Source organism: Salmo salar, chromosome ssa09 (genome assembly GCF_905237065.1).
Source record: "Salmo salar chromosome ssa09, Ssal_v3.1, whole genome shotgun sequence".
Classification (NCBI taxonomy): Eukaryota; Metazoa; Chordata; class Actinopteri; order Salmoniformes; family Salmonidae; genus Salmo; species Salmo salar.
This window is the reverse complement of record NC_059450.1, coordinates 106,003,396-106,020,097: the sequence shown is the minus strand read 5'-3', so window position 1 is coordinate 106,020,097 and position 16,702 is coordinate 106,003,396. Positions and strand designations below refer to the sequence as shown.

At 39.8% G+C, this 16,702-nt stretch overlaps 1 protein-coding gene across 6 annotated transcripts in view; it reads left to right on the top strand.

Moving 5' to 3' along the window:
* dgkd (diacylglycerol kinase delta) overlaps nt 1-16,702 on the top strand; it is a 171,794-nt gene that overhangs the window by 139,396 nt on the left and 15,696 nt on the right. For all 6 annotated transcript variants that reach the window (XR_006771103.1, XR_006771102.1, XM_045724294.1 and 3 more), the window contains 2 exons: nt 2,691-2,845; nt 3,114-3,225. Coding sequence is in view for 4 of the 6 variants with exons in the window: in XM_045724294.1 (XP_045580250.1) it covers nt 2,691-2,845; nt 3,114-3,225 (267 nt within the window). In the remaining 2 variants the exon portion in view is untranslated. The remainder of the gene's footprint in view (nt 1-2,690; nt 2,846-3,113; nt 3,226-16,702) is intronic.

Genomic DNA, 16,702 nt, shown 5'->3' with positions numbered 1-16,702 from the left:
TTTTACATTGGCCCGTAATGTTCAGAAATGTTTTTCCTTCAAAAACTTCCGGTGAATGAGCACATCAATTTATAGAAATACTCATCATAAACGTTGATAAAATATTAAACTGTTATTCAAAGAATTATGGATAAACATCTCCTTAATGCAACCGCTGTGACAGATTTAACTGTCAATTATTTACATTTTAGGATACCTGAGGTTGGATTAGGAACGTTGTTTGAAATGTTTGGACCAAGTTTACAGGTAACTTATTAGATACTTTGTAGTCATGTTGGGCGAGTTGGAACCGGTGTATTTCTGAATCAAACACGCCGAATAAATGGACATTTTGGGGATATAAAGAAGGAATTTATCAAACAATACGACCATTCATTGTGTCAATGAGACATTTGGGGTTGCAAAAAGATCTTCAAAGGTAAGGCATTTATTATATGGCTATTTCTGACTTTTGTGTCGCACCTGCCTGGTTGAAATATGATTTTCATGTGTTTGTATGTGGGCCGCTGTCCTCAGATAATCGCATGGTCTGCTTTCGCCATAAAGCCTTTTTGAAATCTGACACAGCGGCTGGATTAACAAGAAGTTGAACTTTATTTTGATGTAATATACATATATTTTCGTGAATGTTGAATATTGATATTCCTGTAGTTTGAATTTGGTGCGCTGCCATTTCACTGGATGTTGTCAAATCGATCCCGCTAAAGGGATTGGCGCGTGAAGTGATCCATAATTAAGAACAAATTCTTATTTACAAGGACAGCCTACTCCTTCCTCCCCATCGGGGATTTTAACCCCGGTCTCCCGCGTGCTTGTTTTCTGTAGTACATACACGGCCTGCTCTCCCTTATGTAAGGAATTAGGCAGTTTCCCATGTTTACTACAGTATGTATTGTAGACTGCACAGTAGATAAACAACATACAACAGACATAAATTACTATGCGAATAAATATCACTGATTTACAGAAATATTCATATGGCAGGCAAAAACCTGAGAAAAATCCAACCAGGAAGTGGGAAATCAGGCCTTCGTCTAATGAAGGCAAACAATTTAGAATCCTCCAATCCTCATGCTGTAGCGTACTCCCGACCGTCACGTTGTGCAGCGCCATATTTTCTATTCCATCCTAACGGAAACTCTGAGGGTTTCGTTTTTCTCTGAATAGAAACACCATAATATTAATCAAGCCAAATTTCTTCAATTCAATCCCATATACTATGTTATTACAAAAAAGGTTTTAAATTCTCCGGTAATGCCAATATGGAAGACTATCAAATGCTTCTCATAGATCCCCTCTGGTGGTCAAACTAGCAATAACTTGCATTAATATAAAAAATGGCTGACAAATAGATAACGTGCCACAGAATGCTGCAACAGCCCACAAGGTGTGCCGCAGTATGACGCAACTTTTAAAGGAGGAACCACTATTGCTGTGGGATCAGCAGAAGCATCAGGGTAGTTAGAAGAACATAAATTAGGTTACTTACATTGTGTCTTCCAATGCCCCTGGGATAATGTACATTTGCTGAAGCATTATGACTCGCATTATGACTGAGCGACATAATGGTAGGAATTAACTGAGTTGGGCTTGGGTCATTGATAAGTCATTGTCTCAACGCTGCCTTATAATGCTGTGAAAGGATCCAGGAACCCAAATGATTTGGGTGGATCCCATCATCCTTATAAAACGAGTTTTGTTTCCAGAAGGTATCAAAATTGTCAATAAATATTACACCCACAGAGCCGCAATTGTCTCGTAGCCAGTGATGGAGGGCTAAAAGTTTGCTGAAATGTTCAATGCCACGATTTAGGGAGGGCAGAGGGACAGATATTATGGGGTGTTTCTTGTTGTCAAGCAGTGACCCAATCAGTTCTTTAAAATCCATCTTCAGCTGTTCTGAGCTGCCCTTCATAGTTCATGTGAGATTCAATGACATTATCATAGACTTCATTTCCTGATGCTTGTTTAAAATGTTTTGGAGCAGCTTATTGATGTCCTGTACTCGTGCTCCTGGATAGCACAACATTTTTGCTCTAGGGACTGAGACATTTCTCACCGTTGAACTGCCCAATACAACGGCTGGAGAAGGGAATGGAGAAATCCACCCATTCCTACCCCTCACACAATTCGTTGAACCTTTCACGGTTCAATGATTTGACATGATTTGTTTGTATAGTTTGAGTTTATTTTATTTTTACAGGGACAGTGCACATTAATCAACGTTTCAGTAAAAGTGCCGGTTTTAGCCAGCCGGCTAATTTTCAACCGCAGTCCCTGGGCAGGTTATTAAAAACAATTACAATATAGACAATCATTGAACAGTGAGCACACGCAGAGTAACATAGGACAAGCAAGACATAGCATACAGACAGAGCAACATAGGACAAGCAAGATATAGCATACAGACAGAGCAACATAGAACAAAAAGAAACAAGACAAAATCCATGAAAACAACAAAGTGTTTCCACACCTCACAAGCTACAGACAACAGACAACATGGAAAGCGGCAATACACAGCTAGGGATTACGTCCATAGTATTTGTATGTCTTGTGTGAATGTTGCTGTTATATTGCGGTCATATTTTTAATTGACGTATCGCATCTAACTTACCACAACTATAGATCCCTCTGGAAAGAATACAGCTATTCTATCCTATTCTATTCATCCTGTTGCCTGCTTGTCTCAGGCCTTCGAGAGCACGCTGAAGTCGTGGGAAGACAAGCAGAGGTGCGAGTTCCCCCGGCCGCTGCCCCAGTATGCATTGCAGCCGGAGATCGTATCCGAGGAAGAAGCCTCCCAGATCAACCTGTTTGGACAGGCGGCCGGCGCCCTCATCCACAGGTAAGATAACATTGATTAATTAATAATAACATTGGATTAAAGCAAGGTATGGTTCAATTCCATTTAGATTGAAAATTGTCCTAGACCATGATCTACAATTCCCTCGTGGTTTATCTAACGGCCAAACTATACAGTTCGATGCTCTGTTTGCTGTTTCTGGCATAGTATGCCAAAAACATCACTTACAGAACGCTTGTGATATGCTTGCAGTGTAGTTTCCCAGTAACATTAGATGTTCGATGTCGTGACAAACTGTGTGTGTTCCCAGTATCCGAGAGATCGCCCAGTCCCACCACAGTATGGAGCAGGAGCTGGCCCATGCCGTCAACGCAAGCTCAAAGGCCATGGACGTGGTCTACGCCAATTCCAAGAGCACAGGGGTACGTGGGGCTCCTGTTCTACCTTTTATATCAGTCAACCAACTTCTACTAATACAGGGGTGCCCAACATACATGTGCCAAATGCGGCATTTTGACAATCTTTTTTGGCTCATATGGTGCCTTCAGAAAGTATTCATATTATGTTGTTTACAGCCTGAATTCATAATAGATTTTTTTTTTTTAAATCCTCACCCATCTACACACAATACTCCGTAATGACAAAGTGAAAACATGTTTTTTGACATTTTTGCAAATGTATTGAAAAGGAAATACAGAAATATGACATTTACTTAAGTATTCACAGTCCTGAGTGAATAGAATCACTTTTGGCACCGATGACAGCTGACACCTGGATTGTGCAACATTTGCCCATTATTCTTAAAAACATTCTTCAAGCTCTGTCAAATTGGTTATTGATCATTGCTAGACAACAATTTTCAGGTTATGGCATATATTTTCAAGTATATTTACAGTACCAGTCAAACGTTTGAATACACCTACTCATTCAACCCTACTTTCTTTATTTTGATTATTTTATACATTGTAGAATAATAGTGAAGACATCAAATCTACGATTTAACACATATGGAATCATGTATTAACCAAAAAAGTGTTAAACAAATCAAACTATATTTTAGATCCTTCAAAGTAGCCACCCTTTGCCTTGATGACAGCTTTGCACACTCTTGGCATTCTCTTAACCTGTTATGGCTAGGGGGCAGTATTTTCACGGCTGGATAAAAAATGTACCCGATTTAATCTGATTATTACTCCTGCCCAGAAACTAGAATATGCATATAATTATTAGCTTTGGATAGAAAACACTCCAAAGTTTCTAAAACTGTTTGAATGGTGTCTGTGAGTATAACAGAACTCAAATGGCAGGTCAAAACCTGAGAGATTCCTTTACAGGAAGTGGCCTGTCTGACCATTTATTGTCTTTTTTTGACATCTCATTCCAAAACTTAGGATCTCTGCGGTAACGTGACACTTCCCACGGCTCCAATAGGCTCTCAGAGCCCGGGAAAAACCTGAATGTCGTCATTCCAGCCCCAGGCTGAAACACATTATCGCCTTTCTCAAGTGGCCGATCAAGGGACAGTGGGCTTAGGCGCGTGCACTGGCAGCCCCCGTCTTTCTGTTTTTTCCTCTGTTTACCGAAAAGGAGATTCCCGGTCGGAATATTATCGCTTTTTTACGAGATAAATTGCATAAAAATTGATTTTAAACAGCGGTTGACATGCTTCGAAGTACGGTAATGGAATATTTAGAATTTTTTTGTCACGAAATGCACCATCCGCACGACCCTGATTTACCATTTAGGATAGTTTCTGGAACGCACGAACAAAACGCCGCTATTCGGATATAACGATGGATTATTTTGGACCAAACCAACATTTGTTATTCAAGTAGCGGTCCTGGGAGTGCATTCTGACGAAGACAACAAAAGGTAATCAAACTTTTGTAATAGTAAATCTGATTTTGGTGAAGGCTAAACTTGCCGGGTGTCTAAATAGCTAGCCCGTGATGGCTGGGCTATGTACTTAGAATATTGCAAAATGTGCTTTCACCAAAAAGCTATTTTAAAATCGGACATATCGAGTGCATAGAGGAGTTCTGTATCTATAATTCTTAAAATAATTGTTATGCTTTTTGTGAAGGTTTATCGTGAGTAATTTAGTAAATTGTTAGTAAATTCCCCGGAAGTTTGCGGGGGGTATGCTAGTTCTGAACGTCACATGCTAATGTAAAAAGCTGTTTTTTGATATAAATATGAACTTGATTGAACAAAACATGCATGTATTGTATAACATAATGTCCTAGGTGTGTCATCTGATGAAGATCATCAAAGGTTAGTGCTGCATTTAGCTGTCTTCTGGGTTTTTGTGACATTCTATGCTAGCTTGAAAAATGGGTGTCTGATTATTTCTGGCTGGGTACTCTGCTGACATAATCTAATGTTTTGCTTTCGCTGTAAAGCCTTTTTGAAATCGGACAGTGTGGTTAGATTAACGAGAGTCTTGTCTTTAAAATGCTGTAAAATAGTAATATGTTTGAAAAATGGAAGTTTTCGGATTTTAGAGGAATTTGTATTTCGCGCCACGCCCATCATTGGATATTGGAGCAGGTGTTCCGCTAGCGGAACGTCTAGATGTAAGAGGTTAACCAGCTTCATGAGGTAGTCACCTTGAATGCATTTCAATTAACAGGTGTGCCTTGTTAAACGTTAATTCGTGGAACTTCTTAATGTGTTTGAGCCAATCAGTTGTGTTGTGACAAGGTAGGGTGGTATACAGAAGATAGCCCTATTTGGTAAAAGACCAAGTCCATATTATGGCATGAACAGCTCAAATAAGCAAAGAGAAACGACAGTACATCATTACTTTAAGACATGAAGGTCAGTTGATCCGGAAAATGTCAAGCACTTTGAAAGTTTCTTCAAGTTCAGTGGCAAAAACCATCAAGCGCTATGATGAAACTGTCTCTCATGAGGACCGCCACAGGAAAGGAAGTCCCAGAGTTACCTCTGCTGCAGATGATAAGTTCATTACAGTTACCAGCCCCAGATATTGCAGCCCAAATAAATGCTTCACAGAGTTCAAGTAACAGATACATCTCAACATCAACTGTTCAGAGGAGACAGGCCTTCATGGTCGAATTGCTGCAAAGAAACCACTACTAAAGGAAGAAGAAGAGACTTGCTTGGGACAAGCAATGGACATTAAACTGGTGGAAACCTGTCCTTTGATCTGATGAGTCCAAATTTGTGATTTTTGGTTCTAGACGTTTCCACTTCACAATAACAGCACTTACAGTTGACCGGGGCAGCTCTAGCAGGGCAGAAATTTTATGAACTGACTTGTTGGAAAGGTGGCATCCTATGATGGTGCCGCATTGAAAGTCACTGAGCTCTTCAGTAAGGCCATTCTACTGCCAATGTGTGTCTATGGAGATTGCATGGCTGTGTGCTCGATTTTGTACACCTGTCAGCAAAGTGTGTGGTTGAAATAGCCGACTCCACTAATTTTAAGGGGTGTCCACATACTTTTGCGTTTATAGTGTATCTTAGTCAAAAGCTGTGCAACCAAGTACTAGCTCCGGGGTGCCAATGTTGTCAATGCCATTAATATCTAAATTAAAATAATACAATTTGTCAACCGAATTGTTTCTAGTCATCTCTCCTCCTTCCATGTTTTTTCTTCTTTGGACTTTATATACCGATTGGCATCTAAACTTTCATAGTATTACCACGACGACCAATGAACTCAGTTCGTCTTTCAATCACCCAGGTGGGTATAACCAATGAGGAGATGGCACGTGGGTATCTGCTTCTATAAACCAATGAGGAGATGGGAGAAGCAGGACTTGCACCGCATTCAGCGTCAAAAATAGAACTGACTTCTATTTTAGCACTGGGCAACGCAGACGCTCGTTGGCGCACGCGAGCAGTGTGGGTGCAATAATTGAATAACGTATGTGTAAATGTATTTTGCAACGTTTGCGATGCGAGCGGTGGAGTCAGCATGTTAGTGCTAGGTGAGTTGTAGGTTACAGAGGATACAATAAAGTGAAGGGGAATTATTTCTTATATTTCATGATATGTCTACTCAGATATGACCTTGCATTCTTCCCCCCGATTCATCGATATCAGTGTTCCTCAGCGTATGAGGCTGCTCCCTAGCGGTCAAATAGAAGCACTAATGCCTAAATACAACATTAGGATCTGCAGTTGGATGTTAATATTGTAAGTAATTACAACATTTTAAATGCAATGATTTTTTTTTTATGTAGGCCTACCACTTTTCCCAAAAAATATATTTTTATGGTGTAAAAAAAAAACCTGGACGTGGGTGCCCCCATGTGACGTGACTTGACTTTAACATTATTCTGAAGACTGTTTTTATCTAATTAACTAACTATGTTTAATTGTTACCCGATTAAATTAATAATGTAATAATTCACTCATTAGGATCTGGGGCACCACGAGAGCGGTTCTTTAAAGAATTGCCATCAATATAAATAGTCCGGTGGCCATTTGTTTAATTGTTCAGCAGTCTTATGGCTTGGGGGTAGAAGCTGTTAAGGAGCCTTCTGGTCCTAGACTTGGTGCTCCGGTACCGCTTGCCGTGCGGTAGCAAAGCAAACCGTCTATAACTTGGGTGACTGGGGTCTTTGCCAATTTTCTGGGGCTTTCCTCTGACGCCGCCCAGTATATAGGTCCTGGATTTGATATGATTTGATTTGGATCTCTTTTAGTCCCCATTTGGACTAATCTTCCAAGAGTCCTTTAACATTAAAATACAATTTATAATACAAACACATTTTCACAAATAACACACTATTACAAACCGTTCATAATATACTAACATAATGACCCAATAAATACTCAATCTAAAAAATATTGATTCTTCATCTACTATAGTCCCACAACATTTCTATGTAATATATTTAAATAATTTTAATAATGTTTACATTTATATATTGAAAGGTTTCTGGTTTGCTCAGTTAATTTATTCAATTTCTTTATTGCTTTAAATCGAAATGTTCTTTTGCCTATTTCTCTTTTCTGTCTGGATAACGCATAGATGGTGGACAATCTATTCCTAGTATATACGGAATGTCTGTCTCTTATTTGCTTAAGAACTTTTCCTATTTTAATAATTTTTTTTACATAGATTAGTTATTTGAGACGACCATGATAAGCAGTTGTCTAGCTGCACTCCCAATAGTTTGGTTTCTGCCACTTCTTCAATTTGTACTCCTCCCATACTTAATTGTATCCCATGCCGTTTTGGCCTTTTCCTAGTGGAACAGACCAACATATCTTTGGTTTTCTTGGTGTTTAAAACAAGTTTGTTCTGGCAAACCCACTCCCTGATATTCTCCAAATCTCCTTGTAAAGCTTGCTGTACCTGTTAAACCGATTGTCTTGCTGCATAAATTGTAGTATCATCTGCAAATATAGTAGCTTGAGTTTCAGCTAAGGCATAGGGAAGGTTGTTGGAATATATTAAATAAAGAAGTGGCCCAGGGCAGCTGCCCTGCGGTATTCCACAGTTTAACACGAGGGGAAGAAAATGAACCATTGATATAGGTGGACTGTTTCCTGTCAGTTAGATATGACTGTACCCAATTCAATGCTACCTCCTTAAAACCATAATGCATTAATTTTGTCAAAATTATTTCATGATCCACTAAATCAAATGCTGCACTGAAATCTAAAAATAATACACCCACAAACTTGCCAGTATCCATAGCATTAAGCCACTGGTCAGTCATGTCAACCAATGCAGTGGTAGTGGAATGTTTTTTGAGATAAGCATGCTGATTGGCTGTAATCAGAATATTCTTTTCCATGTACTCCCATATTTGTCTACTCACAATACCCTCCAATACCCTTACTGAGTGTAGGGATTAGACTAATTGGTCGACTATTGGTAGGAGTAATGGGTTCTTTGCAGTCTTTCGGAATAGGACACAGTTTCGCATGCTTCCATACATTTGCAAACATCCCCTTTTCCAGTGACCAATTAAATATGTATCTCAGTGGAACTGCAATCTGGGGAGCAGCACAGCGAAGCAAAAAATTGTCCATAAGACCATAACCTGTAGATTTACAATCAGGTAATGACTTCAATAGGTTTAACACCTCCACTGACACCGTTTGCAGACTAAAAGAGCACATCTTGTTGCTCATAATATGATCATCAATCCATTGGACAATAGCTTGTTTGGAAGAATATATGTTTACATTGTTGCTCAGTAAATTAATTTTCTTTGTAAAAAAATCTGCAAAATTATTGGCAATATCAACTGGTTTTGTTATTATTCTCCTGTCAACCTCCACACTAGATGGGCATGATGAGATAGATGTACCAAGTAAGCCCTTAACTGTGTTCCATACCTTTTTAGAATCATTTTTACAGTCAATAAAAGCATTGTTGTAAAATTACTTTTTTTCCTTTCGATTCAATTTAACTGCATAATTACGAAATGTTCTATAATTCTGTTCATCAATTTCTAATTTTGACTTGGCTGCTAATACTTTTGCCATATTTCTTTGAGAAAAAGCCTCACCCAGTTCATCATCAATCCATGGAGATGGACGAGCACCAACTGTAGTCTTTCTTATAGGGGCATGATGGTCCATTACCTCAGTGAGCAAATCAATAAAACATTCTGTAGCGTGATTTAAATCATTCTCTAGATAAATCAGCTCCCAGGGTACAGCAGCCAAATCATTTAGAAATAGCTCATGATTAAATGTTTCAAAATTTCTCTTGACCACAATCCTAGGGGGTTTCTTTGGAACCTTGGTGTTCATGGTTATGGTCACAATATTATGGTTTGTCCAGCCCACTGGCATTGATCTGGCTTTTAAGCATTGCAATGGTATATTACAGAAAATCAGATCAATGCATGTGTCTGAACGATGACCCAACTTAATTGATGATCTAGTAGTATCATTAACCATTTGTTTCAAACCACAGTTCTTGGCATATCTCATCAATTTTGTTCTATTTGAATTATTGTGATCCTTCCAATTTATATTAAAATCACCCAAGATAAATACATCTCTGTTGCTATCTGTGGCCTGGTCAAACCCAGTACATAAGTCATCCAAATAGGACACCTTAGAGCTAGGAGGTTTATACACACATCCTACCAATATGGCTGCCTGGTGAGGCAGATATACTTGAGCCCATAGTGCCTCTACTTGACATACATTAAGGTCATCCCTCCTCTTAAAAGGTATATGATTCTGAATGTACAGTGCTACACCCCCAACATTCCTATTCCTGTCCCTTCTCAGTAGACTATATCCATGAATGTTAATTTGCCCATCATTTACAGATGCATCTAAATGCGTTTCGGCCAAAGCCAAAATATGAATATTATTTATGTTGACCAAGTTAAAAACCTAATGTATTTTGTTAGGAAGGCTACATACATTAACCTGAGCTATATGCAACCCTTTCCTTATCAAGTGAAGATCAATAGAGCATGTATTCGTTATAGTTGAAGTTGTCATGATACACTACAACACACAAACTCAAATTTGAACATTAAATTAAAATAGCCAGGGAGTTACTCTAGAGTCCCGATACAATTGCCCGTTGATATGAAGTTTATCCATCACCATGGAGACTCGTTGATTCAGGCAACGCTTTTCCTTCATGATGGGATATAGTTTTTTTTCTCCTTTCATTGATCTCGGTGGGGAAGTGATCATTCATTCCAAAATCTGTGTTTCTGAGTTCTCTGCCCATGTTCTTCGCCATTTCCTTTTGCTTAAATTTGTCAAAACATGCAATAATAGCCCGTGGCCTATTTCCAGAGGCCTTACCAATTCTATGGACTCGAGAGTGACATTACGCACAACATCAGTGGGCAGTTTTAGTTGAGTTGACATAAAGTCTCGGACTGTGTCCTCACAGCCTCTGCTGTTGTCATTCTCCGGTATCCCTGAAAATATTAGATTGTCCCGCATTGATCGACACTGTACATCAAGCAAGGTTTCTTTAAGTTGTTTGTTCTCCCTTTGCACCACCTCCACCTTGCTATGAATAGAGTCTACAGTACCTTTCAGCGCCGTGTTCTCTTTCCTTAGATCATTAATCTGACATTGGCTGAAATCTAGACTAGCACATAATGCATTGATGTCCTCTCGTAATATATCCATGATATCAAGTTTGGCAAGCCTTTCATTGATGGATTTTAACAAGTCAACATCCATATCAGTAAACCTCTCCCCACTCGCCACACGCGCCGTCTTACTAGGGGATGGTTTGGTTCCATCATTGATACCTATTGGCCAACCTGGTTTTGGTTTGTTTTGTTGATTGGGTTGGTTGTCCTTAACAATGCTTGAATCCTCCGAAACCATCGTCATGTTTCTTTGAGTTCGTAAGTATCTCTCGTCAATGAATCGTTCAAGCTCCTCAATGGATTCTGAATCATCCAGATGCAACTGGTCAGGATGCTCTCGATGGTGCCACTGTAGAACTTTTTGAGGATATTGGGACCCATGCCAAATCTTTTCAGTTTCCTGAGGGGGAAAAGGTGTTGTCGTGCCCTCTTCAAGACTGTCTTGGTGTGTTTGGACCATGTTAGTTCGTTGGTGATGTGGACACCAAGGAACTTGAAACTCTCGACCCACTCCACTACAACCCCGTCAATGAGAATGGGGGCCTGTTCCTCTTTTTCCTGTATTCCACGATCAGCTCCTTTGTCTTGCTCACATTGAGGGAGAGTGAGTGTTTGGCCACCACACTGCCAGGTCTCTGACCTCCTCCCTATAGGCTGTCTCATCGCTGTCGGTAATCAGGCCTACCACTTTTGTATCGTCAGCAAACTTAATGAAGGTTCTTGAAGTCGTGTTTGGCCATGCAGTTGTGGGTGAACAAGGAGTACATCAGGGGACTGAGCACACACCCCTGAGGGGCCCCAGTATTGAGGATCAGTGTGGCAGATGTGATGTGACGTCCAGGATCCATTTGCAGAGGGGGGTGTTTAGTCCCAGGGTCCATAGCTTAGTGATAAGCTTTGTGGGCACTATGGTGCACTGGTTATTGACTGGAGACTTAATACGCTGGAAGCAGGTCCCTAGCGGAATGACAACAACATAGATGCTTGTTAAAGAAGAGATGAAGAGAGAGGGACAGAGACACTTAACATTGGTACATTCAGAAACTACTCAAACCTACAGTAACCATATACTTTGCACACGAACCGAGGTGATTGTATCACCTCCGCCTCGTGTTGAGATTCAAAGTTCAAACCATTTGAAACGTGTAGCTGACGCTTCACGCTTTTCTGGTCCAATGTGTTAACTTCTTAACCCATCCTTTATACCTTTTGCTCAAAAGGGGCGGTTCCGGCAGGCTGGCACACTCCCTGACCTCACTCTGGGGCAGTTATTATTCACTGTGCAAAGTTATGGAAAACAATTACCTCTTAACCTGTTGGGTCTAGGGGGCAGCATTTGCACGTCTGGATAAAAAAAATGTACCCGATTTAATCTGGTTACTAATCCTACCCAGTAACTAGAATATGCATATACTTATTATATATGGATAGAAAACACTCTAAAGTTTCCAAAACTGTTTGAATGGTGTCTGTGAGTATAACAGAACTCATTTGGCAGGCAAAACCCTGAGACATTTTCTGACAGGAAGTGGATACCTGATGTGTTGTATTGACTTTAAACCTATCCCATTGAAAAACACAGGGGTTTAGGAATATTTTGGCACTTCCTATTGCTTCCACTAGATGTCACCAGCCTTTACAAAGTGTTTTGAGTCTTCTGGAGGGAGATCTGACCGAACAAGAGCCATGGAACGATGATGTCCCATTAGACACCTGGCGCGCTAGTTCATGTTGGGTACCCTCGTTCCAATACGTTATAAAAGAGTATGCATTCGTCCACCTTGAATATTATTCATGTTCTGGTTAAAAAGGCCCTAATGATTTATGCTATACAACGTTTGACATGTTTGAACGAACGGAAATATATTTTTTCCCCTCGTTCATGACGAGAAGTCCGGCTGGCTTACGTCATGTGCTAACGAGACGGAGATTTTTGGACATAAATGATGAGCTTTTTTGAACAAAACTACATTCGTTATGGACCTGTGATACCTGGAAGTGACATCTGATGAAGAGAATCAAAGGTAATGGATTATTTACATAGTATTTTCGATTTTAGATCTCCCCAACATGACGTCTAGTCTGTATCGCAACGCGTATTTTTCTGGGCGCAGTGCTCAGATTATTGCAAAGTGTGATTTCCCAGTAAGGTTATTTTTAAATCTGGCAAGTTGATTGCGTTCAAGAGATGTAAATCTATAATTCTTTAAATGACAATATAATATTTTACCAATGTTTTCTAATTTTAATTATTTAATTTGTTACGCTGACTTGACTGCCGGTTATTGGAGGGAAACGATTTCCTCAACATCAATGCCATAGTAAAACGCTGTTTTTGGATATAAATATGAACTTGATAGAACTAAAAATGCATGCATTGTCTAACATAATGTCCTAGGAGTGTCATCTGATGGAGATTGTAAAAGGTTAGTGCATCATTTTAGCTGGTTTTATGGTTTTGGTGACCCTGTCTTTGACTTGACAAAACATTACACACAACTCTTGTAAATGTACTGTCCTAACATACTCTAAATTTATGCTTTCGCCGTAAAACCTTTTTGAAATCGTAAAACGTGGTTAGATTAAGGAGATGTTTATCTTTCAAATGGTGTAACATAGTTGTATTTTTGAAAAATTTGAATTTTGACATTTATTTGGATTCAAATTTGCCGCTCTTGAAATGCACCTGCTGTTGATGGAGTGCACCACGGGTGGCACGCTAGCGTCCCACCTAGCCCCAAGAGGTTAACTTCTCAAATCACATCCCTCTCTTAACAAAAATACTCATCATGTTTCATATTACATGCACAACGCATAGTATGGAAACTTCATATACATTTGAAGTCGGAAGTTTACATACACTTAGGTTGGAGTCATTAAAACTTGTTTTTCAACCATTCCACAAATGTCTTGTTAATGAACTATAGTTTTGGCAAGTCGGTTAAGACATCTACTTTGTGCATGACACAAGTAATTTTTCACAGACTGATTATTTCACTTATAATTCACTGTATCACAATTCCAGTGGGTCAGATGTTTACATGCACTAAGTTGACAGTGCCTTTAAATAGTTTGGAAAATTCTAGGAAATTATGTCATAGCCTATCAAAAGCTTCTAAAGCCAATTGACATAATTTGAGTCAATTGGAGGTGTACCTGTGGATGTATTTCAAGGCCTACCTTCAAACTCAGTGCCTTTTTGCTGGACATCATGGGAAAATCAAAAGAAATCAGCCAAGACCTCAGAAAAAAGTTGTAGACCTCCTTAAGTCTGGTTCATCCTTGGGAGCAATTTCCAAATGCCTGAAGGTACCGTGTTCATCTGTACAAACAATAACACGCAAGTATAAACACCATGGGACCACGCAGCCATCAGGAAGGAGACGCGTTCTGTCTCCTAGAGATGAACGCACTTTGGTGCGAAAAGTGCAAATCAATACCAGAACAACAGCAAAGGACCTTGTGAAGATGCTGGAGGAAACGGGTACAAAATTATCTATATCCACAGTAAAATGAGTCCTATATCGACATAACCTGAAAGGCCGCTCAGCAAGGAAGAAGCCACTGCTCCAAAACCGCAATAAAAAAGCCAGACTACGGTTTGCAACTGCACATGGGGACAAAGATCGTACTTTTTGGAGAAATGTCCTCTGGTCAGCAGAAGAACATCATCCCAAACATGAAGCACGGGGGTGGCAGCATCATGTTGTGGGGTGCTTTGCTGCAGGAGGGACTGGTGCACTTCACAAAATAGATGGCATCATGAGAAAGGAAAATTATGTGGATATATTGAAGCAACATCTGAAGACATCAGTCTGGAAGTTAAAGCTTGGTGCAAATAGGTCTTCTAAATGGACAATGACCCCAAGCATAGTCCCAAAGTTGTGGCAAAATGGCTTAAGGACAACAAAGTCAAGGTATTGGAGTGGCCATGACAAAGCCCTAACCTCTATCCCATAGTAAATTTGTGGGCAGAACTGAAAAAGCGTGCGAGCAAGGAGGCCTACAAACCTGACTCAGTTGGGGTGGCAGGTAGCCTAGTGTTTAGAGTGTTGGACTTGTAACCGAAAGGTTGCAAGATCGAATCCCTGAGCTGACAAGGTAAAACTCTGTTGTTCTGCCCCTGAACAAGGCAGTTAACCCACTGTTCCTAGGCCATCATTGAAAATAAGTGTTTGTGTTTTAATAAGTGTTTTTAACTGACTTGCCTAGTTAAATAAAGGTAAAAAATATATAATTAAGTTACACCAGCTCTGTCAGGAGGAATGGGACAAAATTCCCCCAACTTATTGTGGGAAGCTTGTGTAAGGCTACCTGAAACATTTTACTCAAGTTAAACAATTTAAAGGCAATGCTACCAAATACTAATTGAGTGTATGTAAACTCCTAACCCACTGGGAATGTGATGAAAGAAATTAAAGCTGAAATAAATCATTCTCCATAATTATTCTGACATTTCACATCTTAAAATAAAGTGGTGATGCTAACTGACCTAAAACAGGGAATTTTTACTTGGATTAAATGTCAGGAATTGTGAAAAACTGAGTTGAAATGTATTTGGCGAAGGTGTATGTAAACTTCCGACTTCAACTGTAGGTAGTGGGTATACTTTCCAAGTAACAGTATTTCCTTTATAACATTTTTTATGACATCACAAAATAACAAACAAAATGACATCATTGTCCTATAGATCGCCTCTGACCATTCCCCACGTTCTACTTTAGAAATATTGTTCCAGTATTCGCTTTTGAACATGTTAGAGTTTCAGCTGGAAAAAGTATGTTGAGACAAAGCACATTCCTTTGGTTAATCTTGAGTGTGCAGGCTTGGATTTACAACAGGACGTGAGTTGTTAATCCCCACTAGTTCTTTCTTTCCACCTCTACGGGTGAGGGGGGGTCTGATTAATGTTATTCATTGCAACCCTGATCTGACCTATTTGGATTCTCATGGACAGTCATGACACAGGAAAACACCAGAGGTGTGGTGCAAAGTCTCTCTGAGATCTGAAACGAAGTCAATACAAGACATCGGGTAGTAGGGTTAATGTTGATGAGGGCCCTTTTATTTTCCTCACCTCTTTCTTTGTCCTTAATTATGGCCTCTCTGTCCTCTTCTTCCTTCTCTTTCTTATTTAGAGTCTTCTAAATCTCCTCAAGCCTCCGCCTCCGATGGTCGATGGTGTCCATGACACTCTGTCCTTGCAACATTCTCTCCTTGACCTCCCACCTCATTGTCAACTTCTCCATATCTATCTTTTCTCTTAGGTGTTTCTGTTTATTCAACTCCTCTTTTCCTTCTTTTCTCTCAAGCTCCTCCTGCACTCTCTCTATTTCCACATTCCACTGATTTCCATTTCACCATCTCAGCCAGGATCATTGCTGTTTCCTTCTCTTATCTCCTCCATCCATTCTGCCTTGAGGGCCACCTGCTGTTGCTTTCTCCTGAGAATGTTCTTCTCCGTCCCCAGCTGCTTCCATTCCTCTTTCCTCCCAACCTCCTCCTCCCTCTTGTCCGTCTCTTTTTCTCTTATCCCAACAACCTTCTCCCTCTTCTCCATCTCCCCCTCCACCATCTTTACCTCATTTTTTTGGTTCTCTTCCTCTTGCCTCTTCCCTCTTCTGCACTGCATCCTTAGCTATCTGCACTTCCTCATCTCTTCTTTCTGTCTTTCTATCTCCTCTATTTCCAGTCTCGCCTAAGAGGAAGACATTATTATTATTATTATTATTTTATTACCATTTACATTTAAACCTAACATTCCCTAGTCATGACTATAGTAAAACTGCCATTTTATAAAAGCACCCAATGAACATGACTCCACACA